Source organism: Chrysemys picta, chromosome 9 (assembly GCF_011386835.1).
Source record: "Chrysemys picta bellii isolate R12L10 chromosome 9, ASM1138683v2, whole genome shotgun sequence".
In the NCBI taxonomy this organism is placed as follows: domain Eukaryota; kingdom Metazoa; phylum Chordata; order Testudines; family Emydidae; genus Chrysemys; species Chrysemys picta.
In genome coordinates, this window is record NC_088799.1 from 18676899 (window position 1) to 18697759 (window position 20861).

At 36.8% G+C, this 20861-nt stretch overlaps 1 protein-coding gene across 1 annotated transcript in view; it reads left to right on the top strand.

Moving 5' to 3' along the window:
- The first annotated feature begins 7096 nt into the window (after positions 1–7096).
- The window catches only part of BCHE (butyrylcholinesterase), a 52377-nt gene continuing 38612 nt past the window's right edge, over positions 7097–20861 (top strand). The window contains exons 1-2 of the mRNA XM_005299204.4: positions 7097–7234; positions 10857–12381. Coding sequence (XP_005299261.2) covers positions 10859–12381 — 1523 coding nt within the window. The 5' untranslated portion in view covers positions 7097–7234; positions 10857–10858. The remainder of the gene's footprint in view (positions 7235–10856; positions 12382–20861) is intronic.

Genomic DNA, 20861 nt, shown 5'->3' on the forward strand with positions numbered 1-20861 from the left:
CATGGAGTGAGTTAATCTGTCAGGAAGCCATATAAGGAAAATGATCATTAGCAAGTTATATGCTTAAGAAATTAACGAAAGTGACTGAAACAATCCCTTTTTCCCTATGCAAAATATGTTGGAATATTTAGGAATGATTCATGGTTTAAGGTCTTTGTGAGATAGCAACTCAAAATGCCCTTTGTAAGGTTATAATCATAGAGTTTAAGGCCAGAAGGGACCACCAGATCATCTAGTCTGACCTTCTGTATATCACCGTTTGTATTCCCCTCATATTATTTTAACATCCTTTTTATTTTAATGTTCCGCACTTTATATCTGTACTTTATATAACCTGAAGGAGTTTACTGTACTTTACCAATAAACCGCCTGTCCTGACATCTCAGTTTTTCAAACAGATGGTACTGTGATGAATTATCTAATATGTAGAAATGATGGCATGTTTCTGGGAAATTTGCACAGATGCTTATAATGAGATGTTCATGATCACACACTGCTTGCACATTCACAGAATGACGCTACCTTCTGTTACGAAAGGCTCTCATACTGCTTTTATGCTTTTATGACTACATTATAACAGCCTCTATCATCAGAGGTCTGATAGGCTTTTGACTACATAAGTGTCTGATGTCAGTGGTTCAAAACATGAATGTAATTTTTCCCTATTTGTGGAAACTGGACAAAGAACAAATCAGCTCAGAGTAATCTCGTTTTTACAAAATGAAATCAATTTAATAAAATTTGTTGGAGGGGAAGGGCTGAATCAGTTTTGAATGATAGGAACTAAATAAAAAGAGACTATGGATTGAAGAACAGTTTTTAGTTTTGTCCTAGTGCAGCAAGTGTTCAAAGAACCTGCACTTGATAGCTAGTCATTATTTCCTCAGTAACCTTGCTCAAGAGATAGGAGGCTGCAATGAAATTAAATTGTTAGCATCATCATCTTAGTTCTTCTAAGACCTTTTCTAGTTCAAGCTTCTGACTTGGTTGTACCAATAAGATTCTATCAGTTGATCTGATAATAGACCTCATGACTAGGAACAAACATCTGAACTAATACTATTAGCAGTTTTCAGCATCATCACAAGGTATTGCTGCCCTGTTCACTGGACCTTACAGGAGTGGACTAAGTTGGATTGAATAGGTGTTACTTATTCCTCCAGAGAGATCCCAGCGGATCATGTATCTATTCTGCAAGCATTTAAATTTCAATTCTTTTGATAAATTTACTCTTATCACTCCTCCTACTAAAAGCCTATGTCAAACCTTTGGGGGAGATTGGAAGATGCTATAAAAATGCAATGTCATTTAATTCTGAGGTCATCCAGCTGCACATCTCTTTCCAACCAGATCTGAAAATTGCTGTTTCTTCGCTGTTCCAGTGTCAGAAGAAACTCAGAATGTGGATAAAATATTGGATTAAACTGATTCCAGGTAGATAGAGGTGACTTATTAACATAGTGCTTTATATTTTAAAGTGCTGTACAAAAATTAACTACTTCAATCTTACAACAACCTATGAAATAGGTCATTAAAAATTGTTATATCTCTTTTACTGTTAGAGAAACTGAGATATGGAGAGGTTAACTAGCAAATTGGCTAAAACCACACAGAGAGAAGCAGAATTAGGTCTCAGGAGTTCCTGGCTTCAAGCCACATGCCTACTCTACTAGATCCAAACATACTCAGTTGTCTGTATCCCTGTCAGGGTCTTACCATTGACTACAGAGTCTGTTCAAGAGTCTCCGTTTGCTTGTAGTACTTATAAATTGTCAGAATATTGAACTAATTTGGGGCATCAATTATTTTCACAAGTGATCTTTGAACAAACACCTGAATCTTCTTTTGTGCCAAGTCAGAACAGCTTGGATACCTACCCAGTGGAGTGGTTGCTACCTGTTGGACACAAATCTATTTCCCAGATGGACAAAAAACTAACTAGTAGAAGTGTTAAACAGCACAGCTTTAACATCTATGCAAAGACTGAATCTCGTGCAGAATACACTGGAACCTAGACCATAATTTAATTAACCTCAACACATTCACATAACATTTCAACTGTGTGCTGACGCTTAATTTTGCTTGTTTTCTTATAAGCCAAAGATGGAAAATGTAAAAGTGCTTTGCAAACCATTTTGTGTATATATTAATCTCTTTTTAAATTCTGTTTATTGAAACAGGTCCCCATAAAAAGACAGAAAAAGTTAAATTATAGAATGATACCATTGGGAACTAAGACTAAATAAACATACAAAATGAATAAAAATAATAAATATATCTTACAATTAGCAATACATTTTTTTTCATTTACACTGATTTCCCCAGAATTTTTGTAAAATAGCAGCCTATAATTGTATAACAAGTAGAAAATTATAGCAGCCTATAATTAGAGTAATAGGGAGAAAATTATAGCACCCTATAATTGTACCAATAATGAGAACAAATAAGAATGCAATGGTTTTTATAAAGGGCAGTGACTTCCATATACTTATTAGATGGGTGTCCATTTTCAAGATATTCACCATAGGTATCTTTTCTAATATTAGGATCAGTGTTATGATTGTTGTCACATTCCAAAAGTGCGAGACATGTTGTTAGGATGATTTGAGATTCAAAAATATTTGAATAGTGGAATGGTATTTGTCTCTGGAAATTTTTTATTATGTGGTGGACACAGCCACATGATCAATGTCACCAATACACACCACATCCTCTTCAGTATAAGGCCTCAGTTCTGCATTTGATCTCACACTGAGAGATTTGCTGCATCCTCACGAAGCCTCATTGAAATAAATGATTCTATAGAGAACATTTTGAGCTGTAGTTTTTGAATCCTAGATTTACCATTGAGTAAGTTACTATGGTGAGTGTCACCTTGGTGAGTGTGTTGGCTAGTCCATCTATTTTCACACTGCTGACTGCCCTCTTAAATTTCATCATTCTTGGAATTACCACCATCAAAGGAATAGTTTTGGAATTGGACTAGGAGAGCTTTGGAACAGGAAAAAGGATAGCTTTGGAACAGGAATGAGCCAAATAATCACAGTGTTGCATGTTGGTCCAACCACTGGCCACCAATCACCTTTATAACTTTAAACTCTATTCAAGGAAAACTGTTTCTACAGTGGCATTGGTTTACATTCATGGCAATGTGGAAGAGTTAAATTAATCATATGAGAGTCCTTACATGCAATACAACATGTTGAGAATTCCAAAAAAATGTATGGCAGAAGAGGCAATAGAAGGGCTAAAGAATTTAAACAAAATGTTCACTTCTTCAGACCCGTGGCAACAATTCATATAAATCAGTCATAATTTACTGTGCATTTTTGTTCCTCACTGATGAAGTAAGATGAAGAGAGAGAACATAGGTTTTCTACTTTTTAACTACAGTATACATTTCTCCATAAATAAGGCACTTATTAAAATAACACTTTCTATATGGTTCTGTAAGAGTCCTTTTGAAGGGCCTTATCAAAAGCCTTTTGAAAAAAATTAAGTAAACATTATCCACCTTGTTACCTTTATCATATAATTTTCCAAAGAGCTGCAAAAGGTTGAAGTAGAACAATTTTTGTTTAAAGCTGTGCTGTTTACACCCTATGAGTAAGGACATATCTTGGACACGGAGGCATGTAAGTCAGATAAAATGTGTTTCCTTCTCTCCTCCACCCCCAAACACTCTCTGTGTGATATTTCCATTGATGATGGTGGTGGCTATGACTGTGACTTGAAAAAATATGACCCCCATTGTTCTATAGATCAGAGCAAGGCTTTTGTTATTGGGATTATGGATGGAATCCAGCAGTCAAAAAGCATTATCAAGTCAGGGATGGGATGGGATGGGATGGGATGAAAGGAGGAGGGTGTTTAAGTCTGAGAGTATCCTTAAAGTTCAGAGCAGCACCTGGTGAGTGAAATACTCTTACTGGTCTGATATAGTAAGAGCATCTCAGTCAAATCTTTTGTAAAACAATTAAGTTTATCACTTGTAATAACTTCCACTAGCATATTGGCCACTCTGGGCTATTTCCTGAAACATCCAGGTATTCAAGCATATGTATAATTTAAGGCTACTCACATGCTAAAAAGTATACATATGCTTAGGTAATTTGCTGATCTGGGGCTTCAGTTATGAAATAATAATACAAATAATATTTTGCACTCCTGTAGTATCTACCTTTGAGGATCTCCAAGTCTTTGGCATACTTCAAGTAGTTCCTCTGAGTATTTTGGTATTTACATTAGAGACTCTCTAGATACAGAGGTAAGATCACTCAAACAACATTAATTCTGCCCTAAGAGTGCCTGAGGTAACTTACCGACAGACAAGACTGGTCTTAAAATAAACTCCTTATTAGGAGGGAAACTGCACAGAAATAAGGTAAAAAACACTTTCTAATGTTCCTAACTTCCTAATGTTCTCTTGCAGCAGCCTGTGCTGTGCCCCTTCATTATTTCTATTACCCAGCAAACAGTGCCTCACCAAAAAAACAAATCACAGCATCTAGAGTCTACAGTAGGAGTGACATCTTTACACTTTCTGGAGGACTTACTCTATAGGACACACAGTGCCTCCTGCTAAGAGAGAGTCTGAGACAACTTGATCTATTAGTCACACAGGTTCACCTCATTAGTGACCACAAAAACTTTATACCTTGAGTTTAATAAATCTCTGTGTTGGACAGAGTTGATAGTTGTTTTCAGGGTGGTCCCATAGGGCCACATTAAGGGTGTTTGATTGACCTTAACGTTGCATACTTTATTTGTAAAGTGTAAATGACTACTGTTTTTCTGTGTCAGAGCCAGTGATAGGGCAGATCTAGGGGACAGATGTTTACGGGGTGGTGGTGACCCATCTTGCTGGGCCTCAGATCTATCAGTTACAAAGTAGCTGAAAGTGAAGTAACGCACAAATCCATCTTCTTGTTTCTTCCATCTACTTGAGGGAATCTCCATGGCAGGTGAAACCAGCAGAAGATGCAGCACTGAAGGGTACATTCTGGGGGAAAATATGTAAGTTGAAGGAATTCAGCTATTTGTCCTAAGCATAAGATGAAGGCAACTCCTCTTTATAAGGGAAATTTAACAATAGCTATTAGGCACAAGGATATGCATAATCCCTCACTGATGTAATTAGAGGGCCAAATGTATGATTTCATGTGGCTTCACTTTCCTGTGTATAAAACTTCTTTGAAGTGTTCATAGATGCTGGGATAAATCAAAAAGGATTTTATTTAGAGAACATATCATTGTATCAGTATATTTGTAAGGAAATTGTTATTTCAGCATGTTCAGATAACAAGAGTCTAGGATCTGCTCTCCGTTACTCCAGTGTAAATCTATTGCAATACTTGGGATTTACCCTTGTGTAACTGAGCTCAGAATCTAGATCGAGAAGTTTTAATCCAAAATGAGTGTGCATATTTGACACTTTCACACTAAAGTTCCAGGGATGTATAACTGAGATTTGGGTTCAGATTGATGATACATTATCACAAAGGCATGTCCCAAGGGTATGCCTAACAGACATGTAAACCTGAACGATACATAGTAAATGCTCTTGGAGAGGTTAAGTGACTGTTGTTTCTTAGAGCTTCCTCACTATGAACAATCCCATTTATCATGATAGTGTCTAGAATTTTCTCTGTCTTCATATTAAAGACTGTAAGTTTTATATTTTAACTTTTTATTTGTGCTTTCTATCTGTTCTGTAATTGCCAATATTGTATTTTTTCCTAATCAAAATAGACCTCTAGTTTGATCATTATATCTAGGGAAATGTATTGCCTTGAGCTCTCAAAGGCAACAAAGTTCTGTCCTATCCAGGATGAAGCTGGCTGTCTTTGTGGTAGTTGAAGACATGTAAAAGTCTGAGGTCTTCCTTCAGAGTAGTGCCAGAGAAAGTTGGGTGAGAGAGTAGTGTGGACACAGAGCAAAAAGATGGTGTTGTGGTTAGGTACTCAGGAGATCTGGCTTTAATTTTTGGCCCTGCCATAGGTTTACTGTGTGACATTAGGTAAACCCCTTAATCGCTGTGTGCCTCAGTTTCCCATCTGTAAAATGGGGTTAATAATATATAATCCTTCCTTCTCTCCACCTCATGTTTGTCTTATTTATTTAGACTGAGATAGGGACTGTCTCCTACTATGTGTCTGTACAGTGCCTAGCACAAAAGGATCCTGAAACTCCTGATCTCAGTTGATGTTTCTAGGTGCCACCCATAATATAAATAATAATAAATTTAAAAGTGACAAACAAGCAAAAAACAGATGGCCCCACCATAAATAACACCCAGTCCTGTTTATGTCTTATTTCCCCAGTTGAAACAGTGATTCTGTGTAGCATAAGTCCATTCAAGTATACATTTTTTAAAACTAAAATTGGAATGAGAAGATACAGTATTGTACAATGGGCATTTGATAGCACAGCCAATCAAAACTCAGAATTTCCATTTCATAGGAAATTCCAGCATTTCAGAATTTGCTTGTATTTCAAATCAGAATGGAAACAATTTGGTCTACATTCATTTTTGTCAAAATAAACACAATTTTGTAAAATATTTTGGTTTTGATTAAACTACATTTTCTGATTGAAACCTGTTTTGTAGAAAATTTTCTGACTAGCTCTATTAGGCAATCAAATTCAGTTAATATAATTGATTATTGTTGCTTGATGGTATATCTGTATAAAATGTTCTCATTTTCTCTCCTTCCACTATTTGTAGTTGGAAATATCCAATTGACCTGGGCTGGAAAGATATTTTAAATATTTTGTCAGATTGTTATAGAAATCTTGAACTTTTGCAAAAGAGAAAAATACAAGTAGGAATAGTTCTTCATGAAAGAAAAACAAAAAAGAAGCAAGATTTATACTTCTGCTGTTGTGTTTGTAGTCTGATTTGTTAAAAAGTTGTAGCCTTGTATTAAGGATAATTTTATTTTTCCCATTCCAATAAAATCTAATGCTTGATTTAATCAAAACTGGTATAATTCTGAAGCATTTCTACAACTATACCATTACCCTTTGAACAGACGTCAGATAAAGAACGGCTGCCTACAGATCAAGTTGCTGTTGCCAACTCTCGCGAGCTTTCTGACAGAAACAGTTGATTATAATGTCAGTACTGTCCAATTTACAGGCTTAAAGTAGCAGCCACACACTGCTTTTCACTGAAGTATACAAAGACCTTGACTCTTTTAGAAACTTTATAGTCTTTGTAATAGAAGCTGGGGTAAGTGGTTCTCTATTTACATGTTTCTATGCCAATATAAGTTACAGTTAAACTCAATTTGTATGGGGATTGTGATCTTTTAAAATGTTATGCTCTGACCATTTGTTGCTCTGTTGGAGATAGTCACTCTGCTCTGCAAATGGAACTGATGGAACAAGTAAGCAGGCATGTGTATCAGACCTTGGTATTATTCAAGGGATTCTGGGCTAAGTAAATTGAACTGAGCAATAAATCATTTATTAATTCAACCATCTTTTCTATTTAAATAGAGATTACGTAGCCTTGTGTATAGATTTTTTGGTTGGGTAAAGATTTGCAAGGAGAGAAAATAATCATTTAAATAAATTATATTCCGTCACTGAATAAGAATACAAAAGCATATTCTGTTTATTTTTATTGGATAAAACAAATGCAGAAGCAACTTTTTAAAATATGCAAATATAGTAAATGACATACCTCTACTTGGTTAAGGTTGGCAGGCTAAAGCAATCTTCTGACTTCTTTTATTCTTGTAGTAATAATCAAGTCATATTTATTTAGCTCAGTGTGTTTTATGTTGCTGAATTTATTTTAATGCAGCATTAAAATTATTACAAAATGTAGTATTTCACCACCAAGTGCAGTAGCATGCCTTTCTATTGCTAGTTTTGTCACTATTAGCAGGAAACATAACTTGAAACTACTATGCTTTCATTTAGCAATGTAGAAGTTTTGTACTTTTTCCAAAGTTTGACATATTTCATTTGCTCATTAAAAAGATCAGATAGTTCATTGGAGAGCTAATTATAAAATGTACAGTATTGATTTTTTTTTTACTTTAACTATTTCTTTAATATTTGCATTAATAGCTGAAACATTTTAGGATTGTGGATCAAAAGTTCAGGATCTGTTTTATATTTGCGGATTTTTACTTTTGTCTCTCTCTCTATATATATATGTGTGTGTGTGTGTATGTATATAAAATAACATAACTGTATGGAGACTAAAGGTTCTACATGAACCCCATACTCCTGATGTTTACACACCCCCCTTTATTATTTATTATTATAATTTCACTTCTTATGCCTATAATATTACCATTAATTATTTCAATCTTTTACAGTTCCAGATAGCACTTTAAATGCTAGATTAAATGCTTGCTTTCAGTGTCACATATTGAATGGTTTTAAAAATTATCCTCCTTATCCAGTTTACTGTATATTGGGTAATTGCTGACTTCCTCTGCTGCTAGGTCCTTAGCCCAATATTGATGCAATCTCCTGGTCACTTAATTCATGAATTAACTTAAAAGTAAAACATCCAGGATTTGACTCTTGCATAATCCTTAACCCCTATGGAATATTTTTCATTTATTGCTCTTTAAAGTGCTTTACAAAGATAGGAATTCTCACTGTATCTCTTTAATGGGTGGGTAAACTGATGTACAAAGCAATAAGTGATTTCATTTTGCCTAAGGACTGCAGCTTGGTGCACTAAATCCCTGATTCTGCAAACACTTGGAGTAATTCTATTGATTTGAGGTTGCCCACACCAGTAAAGTTTAGCAAGGATGTGTTTGCAGGTTTCTAGGTAGGTAAATCTTAAGGTTTGGTTATTGTTAGATAAAGCTCTTTAGCCCTTTTATCTTTATGAATCATATTGAGAAGCTTTTACATAAAAGATTCTATTGCTTTACATCTTTTTCCACAATAGATCATCTATGTACTATAGATTTTTATTTTCTCATGCTTTTAACAAAAAATTGAAATATTGTCTGTGATCATTTATCTCTCTGAGTTACTTTGATTCTATCTCATATTTAGGAATCACTTTAACCAGAAACTTCCCCATTTTTTCTATTCTCCCTCAGCTTTCCAACAATAAACAAATAAATTAAATGGTCTTAGATCAGGCATACAGCTGTACTTTCCACAGAAATTAGCCTCACTCCTTGTAAGGAGAGAAGTGCTGCTCATTAACAAAGAATGAACTATTTAAAGTGGCAGTGCTGAATACACTATGTACAACAGGAGGAGGAGGGGGTAGAACAGAAGAGAAGCTTCGTTGAATATTTTCACTGAAACAGACTATAGGATTGGGCCAAATGAGAGTTTTCTTCTTTTTTGACATTTGGCTTTTGAGAGGAAGAGAATGTTTTTATAACAGAGTTAATAAGTCCAACTTTAAAAGACTAAGATCAATGGGACTACTCACATGCATTAACTTAAGCATGTGATTAAGTACTTTACCTAATTAGGGTCTAAATTCCTAGAATTACCAGCACTTAGAGGCCCCAATCAAGGACTGTACCAAGCGCTGCAAAAATAAAGAAAAAATATAGTCCCTATCCAAATAAATGTACCATCTAAGCAATAACAATAACGTTAATTGTTATGGCAAACAATGTCTATAAAACATTTATTTGTTCATGATTTTGGCATAACTATGTATGTGATCGCATACAAGAACTGAAGTTATAGAGTATTACAGACATACATATCAGTTGAAGTACAGACTTATGAAAAGCACCTCCAATTCCCAGACAGTACTCTTGGGTTTATAACACAGTTATTTTGCTATTGCATTTCAACCTACTTGGGTTCTGTATCATAAATACATGGTTCAATATCTACAGTTTCACGTGATAGAGATCTAACACCCCCAAACATGGGGAAAATTCTAATTCAAATGACAGAGGAGCTGCTTTTTCAGGGTTAATAATGTGTCTGTTTATTTGTGAAGAAATTGGTACATGGCCTGAATTTTGTCCCATAGTTCTAGTAGAAGTTTCCTTGATATCCTTAAGATTGTGCACATTGTTACTAGCTCTCTCTATTTACGGGATAGTATGAATTACAAAAGTAACCACCAACAGAATAATTTCTAATCATGCATTATGTTTTGCATGATGTTCTTCTCATGTATTAGCCTCCAAAGGAGAATGGTCAGGGCACCAATTAACAAAAGTAAATATTATGAAAAGGCCTGAAGGGCATATTTTTGTGTGCTAAACCAGATGAAATAGTATTTGTTCAGTGATTGTGTGTGGGAGGAAAACAGATACTCCTTGGCAAAGCCACCTACGTATGGTACTTCTGGTGACTTTTACTGTGATGCCATACAAGGTGCCTGCTGCACTGGGCATATGGCTAATGGTTCACATAGTCACAAACTCACTGGCCATATACTTTCCTCTCTTTGGCCCACCCCTACCTAGCCTTCAACCTCCCACCTCCTTCCATGTTGTAGTGGACAGAACCGTTGTGGAGCACTACTCTGTGATATTTAGGGGCAGCAAAGTCCCTGTAGATCCTATCCATGCCTGTCCCCTCTGTATTTAGGGACATCCATGCCAATGTGAGGAGAGAAAGCATTGTCTGACTCTAGACTATAAAATTTACCCATTGCTAGAATATCATGTCAGAAGAGGGTAAAGTGGGATTGTTACTGTATATGATTCAACAACAAGTGTAGCCAAGGACAAGCCATGGCTAAAATCTGCTCTGCTGCTCCATGCAGCAGAACCACCCCAGTTTCAGTGCCTTTGGGGCCTTTCACATTCCTTCTGCATGCGACAAGTTTTGGCCCTTGTACTGAAACATTAAAATGCAGGCTCCTAAACTTATTTTTTATTTTATTTCAGGAATGATGACGTGCAGCAATGGGACAAGTGTCTGCACAAGATTTCTGATGTGGTTTCTTCTACTGTATATGTTTGTAAGGAAGGTGCTACCTGAAGACGACATTATAGTTACTACTAAGAAAGGAAAAGTAAGAGGGATTCACTTGCCCGTACTTGGGGGAACTGTGACGGCCTTTCTGGGAATTCCTTATGGCGAGCCACCACTTGGTAGACTACGATTCAAAAAACCAGAACCCCGCAACAAGTGGACAGAGATTTGGGATGCCACAAAACATGCAAACTCTTGTTATCAGAATATAGATAAAACTTTCCCTGGATTCCCTGGGTCAGAGATGTGGAATCCAAACACTAACCTTAGTGAAGACTGCTTATACCTCAATGTATGGGTTCCTTCTCCAAAACCCAAAAATGCAACTGTCATGGTATGGATTTATGGGGGTGGATTTCAATCAGGGACATCTTCTTTACCTATCTATGATGGTAAATTTCTGGCACGTGTTGAAAGAGTCATTGTAGTTTCAGTGAACTACAGAACAGGGGCACTAGGATTCTTGGCTTTACCGGGAAACCAGGAAGCTCCAGGAAATGCAGGTTTATTTGATCAAAGGTTAGCACTTCAGTGGGTCCAGGAGAACATAGCTGTCTTTGGTGGCAATTCTAAAAGTGTGACTTTATTTGGAGAGAGTGCTGGGGCTGCTTCTGTTAGCTATCATATCCTTTCTTCTGAAAGCCATCCTCTTTTCACAAGAGCCATTATGCAAAGTGGCTCTGCTAATGCCCCATGGGCCACACTAACCCATTCCGAGGCAAGGATGAGAACTTTGACTTTAGCTAAACTACTCAGCTGCTCAGGTAGCAATGATACAGACATAATTTTCTGTCTCCAAAACAAGGATCCCCAGGATATCCTCGAGAATGAAGTTTCTGTTTTAACACACAACTCTCTTTTAAAAGTATATTTCTGTCCCATAGTTGATGGTGATTTTCTCACTGAAATGCCACAAACATTGATCCAGCATGGGCTCTTTAAACAAACCCAACTCTTAGTGGGAGTTAACAAAGATGAAGGGACATCTTTTCTAGTGTATGGGGCACCTGGTTTCAGCAAAGATAATGATAGCCAGATCAATAAAACAGAATTTCAAGTAGGTTTAAGTGAATCCTTTCCAGAAGCAAGTGAACTTGGGGTGGAATCAATCATTTTTCACTACACAGACTGGGAAGATGAGCAGAACCCTGACAATTATCGTGATGCTATGGATGACATTATTGGGGATTACAATATCATATGTCCTGTAATGGAGTTCACAAAATTTTTTGCTCAACTAGGAAATAATGTATTCTTCTACTTCTTTGAACATCGGTCCTCAAAACTTGCTTGGCCAGAATGGATGGGAGTAATGCATGGTTATGAGATTGAGTTTATATTTGGATTACCTCTAGAGAGAAGAGTTAATTATACCAAAGCTGAAGAAATCTTGAGTAGATCCATATTGAGATACTGGGCAAGTTTTGCGAAAACGGGGTAAGTTTAAGTTTTGCTGGTTGATTTTTATATCAGATGCACAAACTAGAAATAATGATTCTGCAAATGAAGGGAAGCATTTCAAGCTGCAAAAACATAATACATACACCTCATACACACTATGGGTTAAATCCTGACCTTATTGAAGTAAATGGCAAAACTCTGGTCGACTTAAGTGTGACTCACCCTAAGATTGAAATTCACCACAAAACCCAAAGAACAAAATTTTATTTGAGGCACTAAGTGGGACTTGGGGGATGGAATCCAACCCCCTCAACCAGTCTACCCAGCTTCTGTTCCAGCATATGGACTGGAATAGTGGCCATAACACCTATTGTCCCCATACGGTGGAGGAAAGTATCTGTATTAGTGGATTTGCATAAGACTTCTATAGGCATCGTAGAAATATCCTCTAGGTTTGAAAACATTTACACTAAAGATAGCCATTAGTAGATCCATACAGAGTTAGTCTTAATGTTATAACTCTAGTGCAGTGGTTTTCAAACTAGGATATGTATACCCCGAGCTCTCATCAGGGGTATGCGAGAAAAAATTTGTAATGGCAGACAATGCATCACGTTATGCCTTCCTGTTTTTTTTTATTTTTTTCTGTTTTCATAAGTATATTATGACCCTATCTCAGATGGGTATATATGATAGACTACATTATTTGAAAGGGGTATGCAGCCTAAAAAGTTTGAAAACCATTGCTTTAGTGGTATGTTGAGAATTGAAGCCATGCCTTCTGGTTACTTTACACATATCTACTTAGGGGGGAAAAATCCATATTGTAAATAGAAAACTGTATCCATGGCAATGCACACTTCAGTATTTAACTTATCCTCACAGTAAAAAGAAATCACTTTATCTATATTTTTTTATCCTTACAGTAACTGGCTTCTGAGATGGCTATTTCCTTAAATTTATTTATGCCCTGATACAAAACACACTGAAGTCATTTAAAAGATTCCCACTGACTTCAACTTTGGATCATACCCTAACCATTTTTCATTCATAGATTCATAGTTTACAACCCAGAGGGACCTTTGTGATAATCTAGTCTAATCTCCTATATAACAGATGCCATAGTACTTGCACAAATTAATTTCACTTTGAACTATAGCATATAATTTAGAAAAATAATCCAATCTTGCTTTAAAATTGTCAGTGATGGAGAATCCATCACAACCCTTGGTAAGTTGTTTCATTGGTAAATTAGTCTCACTTCTAAAAATGTGTGCCTTATTTCTAGTCTGAATTTGTCTAGCTTCAATTTCCAGCCATTGGGTCTTGTTTTAGCTTTGTCTATTAAATTGAAGAGCCTTTTACTATCTATTTTCTGTTCTCCATTTAAATACCTATAGACTGTAATCCCCTTAACCTTCTCTTTGTTAAACTAAACAGGCTGTACTCCTGGAGTCTTTCACAATACAGCATATTTTCCCAATCCTTTAATCATGCTCATGGCTCTTCTCTGAACTCTCTCCTAGGGCTGGTCCACACTGGGGTGGGGGATCGATCAAGGAAACGCAACTTCAGCTATGAGAATAGCGTAGCTGAAGTCGAAGTTTCCTAGATCGAACTAAGTTTACTTACTGCAGGTCCACGCGGTGCAGGCAAGCTCCCCCGTTGACAGCGCTTCCTCCTCTGAGCGAGCAGGAGTTCCGCAGTCGAAGGGGGAGCGCTTCTGGGATCGATTTATCGCATCCAGATGAGACGCGATAAATCGATCCCAGAAGATCGATCTCTACCCTCCGAATCGCGCAGGTAGTGTGGACCTAGCCCTACTTAGCAACATCCTTTGTTTATATAGTCAAGAATTACATTAGCCCTTTTGGCCGTAGCATCACACTGGGAGCTGATGTTTAGTTGATTATCCATCATGTCCCTATGTCCTTTTCAGAGTCACTGCTTCCCAGGATTGGTTCCCCCTTCCTGTAAGCATGGCCTACATTCTTTGTTCCAAGATGTATGACTTTACATTGAATTGGGGACTGTTTTCTTCATTATTTACCACTCCCCCAATTGTTGTGTCCTCTGCAAACTGTTAGGCACATATTGCTTAATTAGAAACATATTCATGTTCATAAACTGTTGCCTCACATTTCTCACCCAAATTATTCTTCTAAGTTGATTATGCGTTTATAAGGTATTTAAGAGGGCAGTATTATTTCATGAACAATAAGAATGGCAAAAATTGATTTGGTGAGATGTATTTAATAGGCCTTCTTTTGTATTCATTTTACATTACACATTGAGGGGAACTAACAATCTGTTTAAATGAATCATTCCTTTAACAGATTTTCCCTTTAAGAGCTGTAATTGTTTGGCTTGATGGAAAATAATTCATTTAGCCAATCTATTCCTTTAGCAGGCTTCAATGGAGGCTTTCTTGACTGTACTTAATGAGCATTATAAAAAGAATTAAGATACTACATATTTGCCATCTCTCTGAATTCTATCATACACCACAGAGAAATAAACCCTTCAAATGAATAGTATTTTAATCTAAGTTTTATATTACTGAAAAATTATTTTAATCCAAGAACTCTTTTCAATAGCATCGATGGCAGAACTATATATGCATTTTAGGCAACAAAATGTACTTGCATTGAGTAATTTTTTAACATTGGGATACATTTTAGAAAAGGAATGCATTTGATGCTTTACTATCATATATGCATTAAATTTTTGCAATAAATTGCTGCTCTGGAGCCTATACAGTGAGGTCAGCTAAAACTTGCTATAGGGTTTTCTGCTTAAGGGTTAAGGATGGATCCAATATCCATAGCACTCTGAAACCAGTGGAGATCAGACATTTCAACAGGAATTAAGACTGCACTGAATTAGGGATCTCCACTAGATTCTGCAGCTTTTACAAACCTATCCTGCAGAAAATTGCAGATAATGACAATGCTGTAGCCACCACAACTATATCTAAAAGTGTAGACGTTTCAATTTAAATCGAAACATTTATTTGTTTTAAAAATGAGCTTCTCTTTTCATAGAGATTTTGCAGAGCAATATTTAGATGTGTGCTTTTGGTATTAGCATAGTTTCAGAGGTATAATACATAGTTTCCTGTTTCTCAATACCTGCTTGGTAAGATGAAGTTACAGAGATAAGGGCACAGTGCAAGCTAAAATTAGGCAACGTAAGGTGTGTGTGTGTGCAAGTTTAAGTTTGTGAAAGACTGTCAGCCAATAGTCATGTCATCTAGTCTGATTATCATTTGGACTATAATTAGATTAGCTGGCAGATAGTATTTCAAGTGGTTTCCACAGCAAACAGAAAATACTCACTATCTGTTTCTACTACAAGTATTGAAAACATGACTATTTGTGGTAGATAATACATCTCTGCAATTCTAATCCTCAGCAAAACAATCACATTGGTATGTTTTCTACTTAGTTAACCTGTTAGATGCCACTCACTTCATAAACAAAAACATGAATCTAATCAATGTACACTGCCCATAGTTTAGAATAAGTGGATCAAATTGATTCTAAAAATTATCAGGAGTAGAGTATGCCTCCCCTCTTCCTGACATGTCTGATCATGCACTACAGATTCATAAAAATACAAATACTTCTTGCATTTGACATATTATGCATAGTAAATTCTGGTGCAATAAAACGATAAGTATATAGGGGCAAAAGTGCCTTTGCCATTGATGTTTGCAGTACCAGAGGAGAAAACTAGGAAAAAAGATGAAAATCAGAAAGATTATACAGCACAGTTATTACTGAGGGCGTTTGACCTAATATTCTAATGTGCACTAATACCAAAGCATGAGGGAGGAAACAGAAGCCTGCATATGAAAAGAGATATGAAAAGCTCAGCAAAAGCTGAAAGATTTTTTTTTTTTTTTGTCTCAATGACTTTACACTTGGAGGTAATTTCGAGATGGCTCAATTTACCTCAGAAAGGACAGAGTACTTCATTTAGCCTTCGGTGCTGTGGCTTGTAACTGCATGTTCCTCATGGGTTCTCTTTGAGCTTGCACTCTGGCCCTATATTTTTCATCCAGACATGAGTGCTGGGATTAAGGAAGTTCATATTGAAACAGGCAGGTTCAATGATCCTAAAAGAACGGTCTTCCATTCTCAAGAAATACCTGATGTCATGTAAAACCAGAAAAAAAAGTTATCATAAAAAAGACAAATGATTCCTTCAAAATGTACCCTAGTGATATATAAATCCTTGATTCTTTTGTTTGCCTAATAAAATAGGGCTGTCAACTGGCCTGAAGTTTTCCAAAACAATGAAGACCAAGAACATTTTATACAAGACAGTTGCTTCAATTTTCCAAGTCTGTAGGCACTTTTATCTGGCAACCTCACTAAAAATAAAGGTGTCAATCAAGACTGGCCACTTTGCCAGGAGACACTCTCGTGGATTAGGATTTTCTATTTTTTTAATCAGGATGCAAAAAACAGTACTCTAGACTATGGTAAGACATTAAGAGCCAGAAACAAGCCAGTTAGAACATGTTTGCCAAAATATTCAAAGTTGGATGTCTGAAGTTACAAACCAAAATTCCTATTTAGGACTCTAAGGAAATAGCCTGATTTTAGGATGCAAATCGTAGGTTGAGGTACTGGTCTTTAGGCACCCAGTTTTGCCTTTTGTGCTTGTGAGTGGTACAGGATTGCCTGACCATGGACTGAACTACTTTCTCACCCTGGGAGATGGCCTTTCAGATCAGGGTTGAGATACACTGATGTACAGTGTGAAGTCTGCACTACAGTTGCTCATATTGCATCTGTGGATAAATAGAGGAGTTCAATCTCCAGGCCAGGCAATCCTGTACCACTCACAAGCATGAAAGGCAAAACTGGGTGCCTAAGAGACTGAACTCCTCTATTTATCCACAGATGCAATATGAGCAACAGTAGTGCAGACTTCACACTGTACGTCAGTGTGTCTCAACCCTGATCTGAAAGGCCATCTCTCAGGGTGAGAAAGTAGTTCAGTCCATGGTCTCTCTTATGAGTCTGACAAGAAGAGCAACAATTGGTGTCCAATAGGGTGAGACCTTTGTGAACTTTCCACCATTGAAAATTGCATCAAGATCATCAGATGTGCATAATTTTCAATAATGACCCAGGGATCTGTATTTTCTAGTGCTCCTTGACTCAAGGGAATAGAAATCTCATGCTATCAGCTGATTTACTTAGATTTCTTCCATTTTGGGACAAAATCTCCAGGGTATCTTGCAAGTCTTGCAAGACTTCCATGCCTACAAATGCAATCCAAACCTACACTCTGATTTGGCCTTCAGCCTGATACTCAAATCCTAGCCTGAGCCTAAGCCAGATCTAATCCAAATGCCTCCTCTTTAGCCCAACTTCACTAAAAATAAGAGTTATTTTGAAAATATTTATTTGCTATCTTGCTAAAAATTCAGAATAAATCCAATTTTGAATAGATTCCATGTAATCTGAGTACATTTCTAAATTATCTCACATGATAATGAAAAAGATTTCTCACAACCTCTGATGTCGTCACTATGGTAGTTCAAACAGAAGCCACCATTCTTTGCCAAAAAGAGTTAAGGCCAAAGTCTAGTTTACAACGAAGTGGCCTCTTTACTCTTGTGTTGCTAGATTAGCTATCATTTTATATTTTCTTTTTCCTACTACTCAGCCACATCAGTGATGATTGTATGAATGGTTGGAGAGCAGGATACAGTTTGAGATTAACCCTTTCATACGAGAATTATTCTGAATTTTACTGATGAAAAGAATCTTTTGACAGCTGGATTGTTCTTTGATAGAACAATAGCTCTCTGCTAACTAGGTCATTTTGTTGATGCAAATGTTCTGTTGTTGTGACCATTTCCCTAGAAATCTTTCCTAAGTGCTTTGCATGAAGATTAAGAGCAAAATTCTGACTGCTCTTGAGCAGTTGCTAAAAGTAGGTTGAGGGCTTAGAAGGTCTTTTCCTCCAGTTGGAGAATCCAGGCAGTATACAAACCTGAGCAATAAGATCACGGAGCAGGCTAGTATGCAGCATAGAGACCCCACCGTCCTGGGATGTGGCCAGCTGCATTAGCAATATGGACAAGATGCCAACCAATTGCACATCTACTATCATCTGACCTCTGAGGGGGAAGTGCATGATATTTATGGAAAGAAAAAAACCGGGCAAAGGAATGCTATTTTGTACAATCCATTCTCTCAGTACTCCCTGAATTATGCTACCTGCTTCTGGTCTGTTCAAGAACATGACATCAGAGCACCTTTGTCTGGCTGCTATGGCTCTCCAACACATTGAGCACTCCAAAACAAGGAGAGACCAGAAACTTACCCTAATAAACATCCTTGGAAAACACTGACTAGGGTATGAATTGGCTGAGGGTGCAAAAGGAAATGTTGGTGATGAATAAAGATAACATGGTCTGACATACACTCTGTCTACAGGAGCCACATTCGAATATTCAGCATTTTTGTTTCCTTGGAAAACCTAGAGAGTTATTGGCCTTTATGATGTGACTCGAGTGCTTTTATCTTTCAATAACTATGTGCCTTTTATTGTATCGCTGATGTTCTTTCATCTGAAGTTTATTGACAGGTGAACAGTTGTATTTTCCAGCAACCTTTTTGCTTTCAAATTGAATTCTTTTTATTGAAGCAGAAAGTGCAGATACTTAGGAGTGGCCTCTGTTGAACAATATGTCATCAGCACCAGGCTCACAACTAATGCTCTTTAAAGGGCAGAGAAAGGTAAATATTACTAAACTGTCAATAAGATTCCAGTGAGTTGAAGTCAAAGCCTTACCTATTTTCTACTTACATTCACTGTCACCTGCAGCTTTTTGCTATTGCATTAGTCATTTCAGCTTTTAATAGGCTGAACTGGAGATGGAACTTTTTAGCATTGGGTAAGATTCTTCCATGTTTTTCAAATGCTGTAGTTCACTCAGAGTATTTCTAGTTTCATAAGCTTAATTTTAGGGAATATCTTTCTCCACAACTTTGAGCAAGGAGGAGACAACATTGTTTTTGGTTTCCCTAAAAAAAAAAATCTCTCCTGGCTAGAGAAGAGAGAGAGGTTTTGTTGTTTCTTTGTAAAGAAATAAAGCATAAGAAAAGAACTGGTAGGGGGAAGATGGTGGCTCCAGAACAAAATCATAATTAATTTGTTTGTTTTAAATAGTCTTTCACTTCACCTGACTCATGTTTTTCAGTTGCTATTGTTACCTGGGACCATTTGCAGCTGGACCTAGGCTAGAGCAGCCTTAAGACCAAGGTCTGAACCAGGCCTCAGCCAGCCTGAGACTTGAATGGCTACCCCTTTCAGACCTGCACCTAGCAGAGCTCAGCACAATGGATTCAGACATGTTTTGCTTGATGAAGACCCAATCAAGTCACTAGAGGTTGAATATCAGGCTCTGTATATCTATCTATGTTCAGACATGAAGACCTAGTCAATGTGGATTGAGTTTTTGGTGGGCTTTCTCTGGAAGTTTTCCCTATATGCTTTATTTTAAGTGAGGTCCATGATGACAGACACATTTGTTACTTTCATTTTTCTTCGTCACTTTTGCTGCTCTTCAAAAAGCTTTTGGAAGTAAATGAGTGACACGAACTAGTACTATCAATCATAGTCAGCAGAATGCTCTGCTACCTTCTAGTAAGATGAGGCTTTATTTATCATGGAAAAAATGTATGGCATCGCAAATCAGTTGTTGCTAGGTTATGCCTTTTGCATTCCTTTATTCATTATGTTTATTCAGTGCATTTTTCTAGACACGAGTGAAGGAAAATTGACAAGGAGACAGACAAATCAGATAAGACAAAGGCTCAAGTCAGAAAGCAGTAGAACATATAAATATAATATTTTTAAGGCTTTGTGAAAAATGTCTCCTATAAAAAGAAACTTGCAAAATTTGCCTCGCTGTTTTCACAACTGGTTAAACCAATCTTTTGCAGCCTTTTAAAAACAAACAAAAAAACAACAACAAAAACTAGCCTTTGAAATATTCACCCCTATATTTTAGGGGAACCTGTGTGACTTTGATGGTTAAAGCTCTGAAGGATCTTACCTGGTTATTATAGTCTTCCCCTAATGTTCCTGTGGTGGGCATATGACAAACATCAGTGCTTTTCTTACCAATTTATCACACTATACATACAGGGAGTAGTTTCAGAACAGTGAGTACAAAAACAGAAGCCTCATCTTGAGTCTAGACAGCAGACTGAATTAAAGATCCAAGACTTAGTTGTGTAGAAAGGAACATATATGGTAGAAAACAGAAAATTTAGAAACTCATTTTTTATCTTCCCAACACAGTGGACACAGAGTAGGAAACTAGCTTCTGGAAATAAACTAAACATGGGCTATAGATACTACTGCAATGAGGGCTACATACATTCATAGAAAGAGAGATGTATGAATGGGCCCAAGCCACAAAACTCTGATTCAGATATGGATTTGCACAAAATTCAGGGGTGCATGGGCCCAGGATTCAAAGC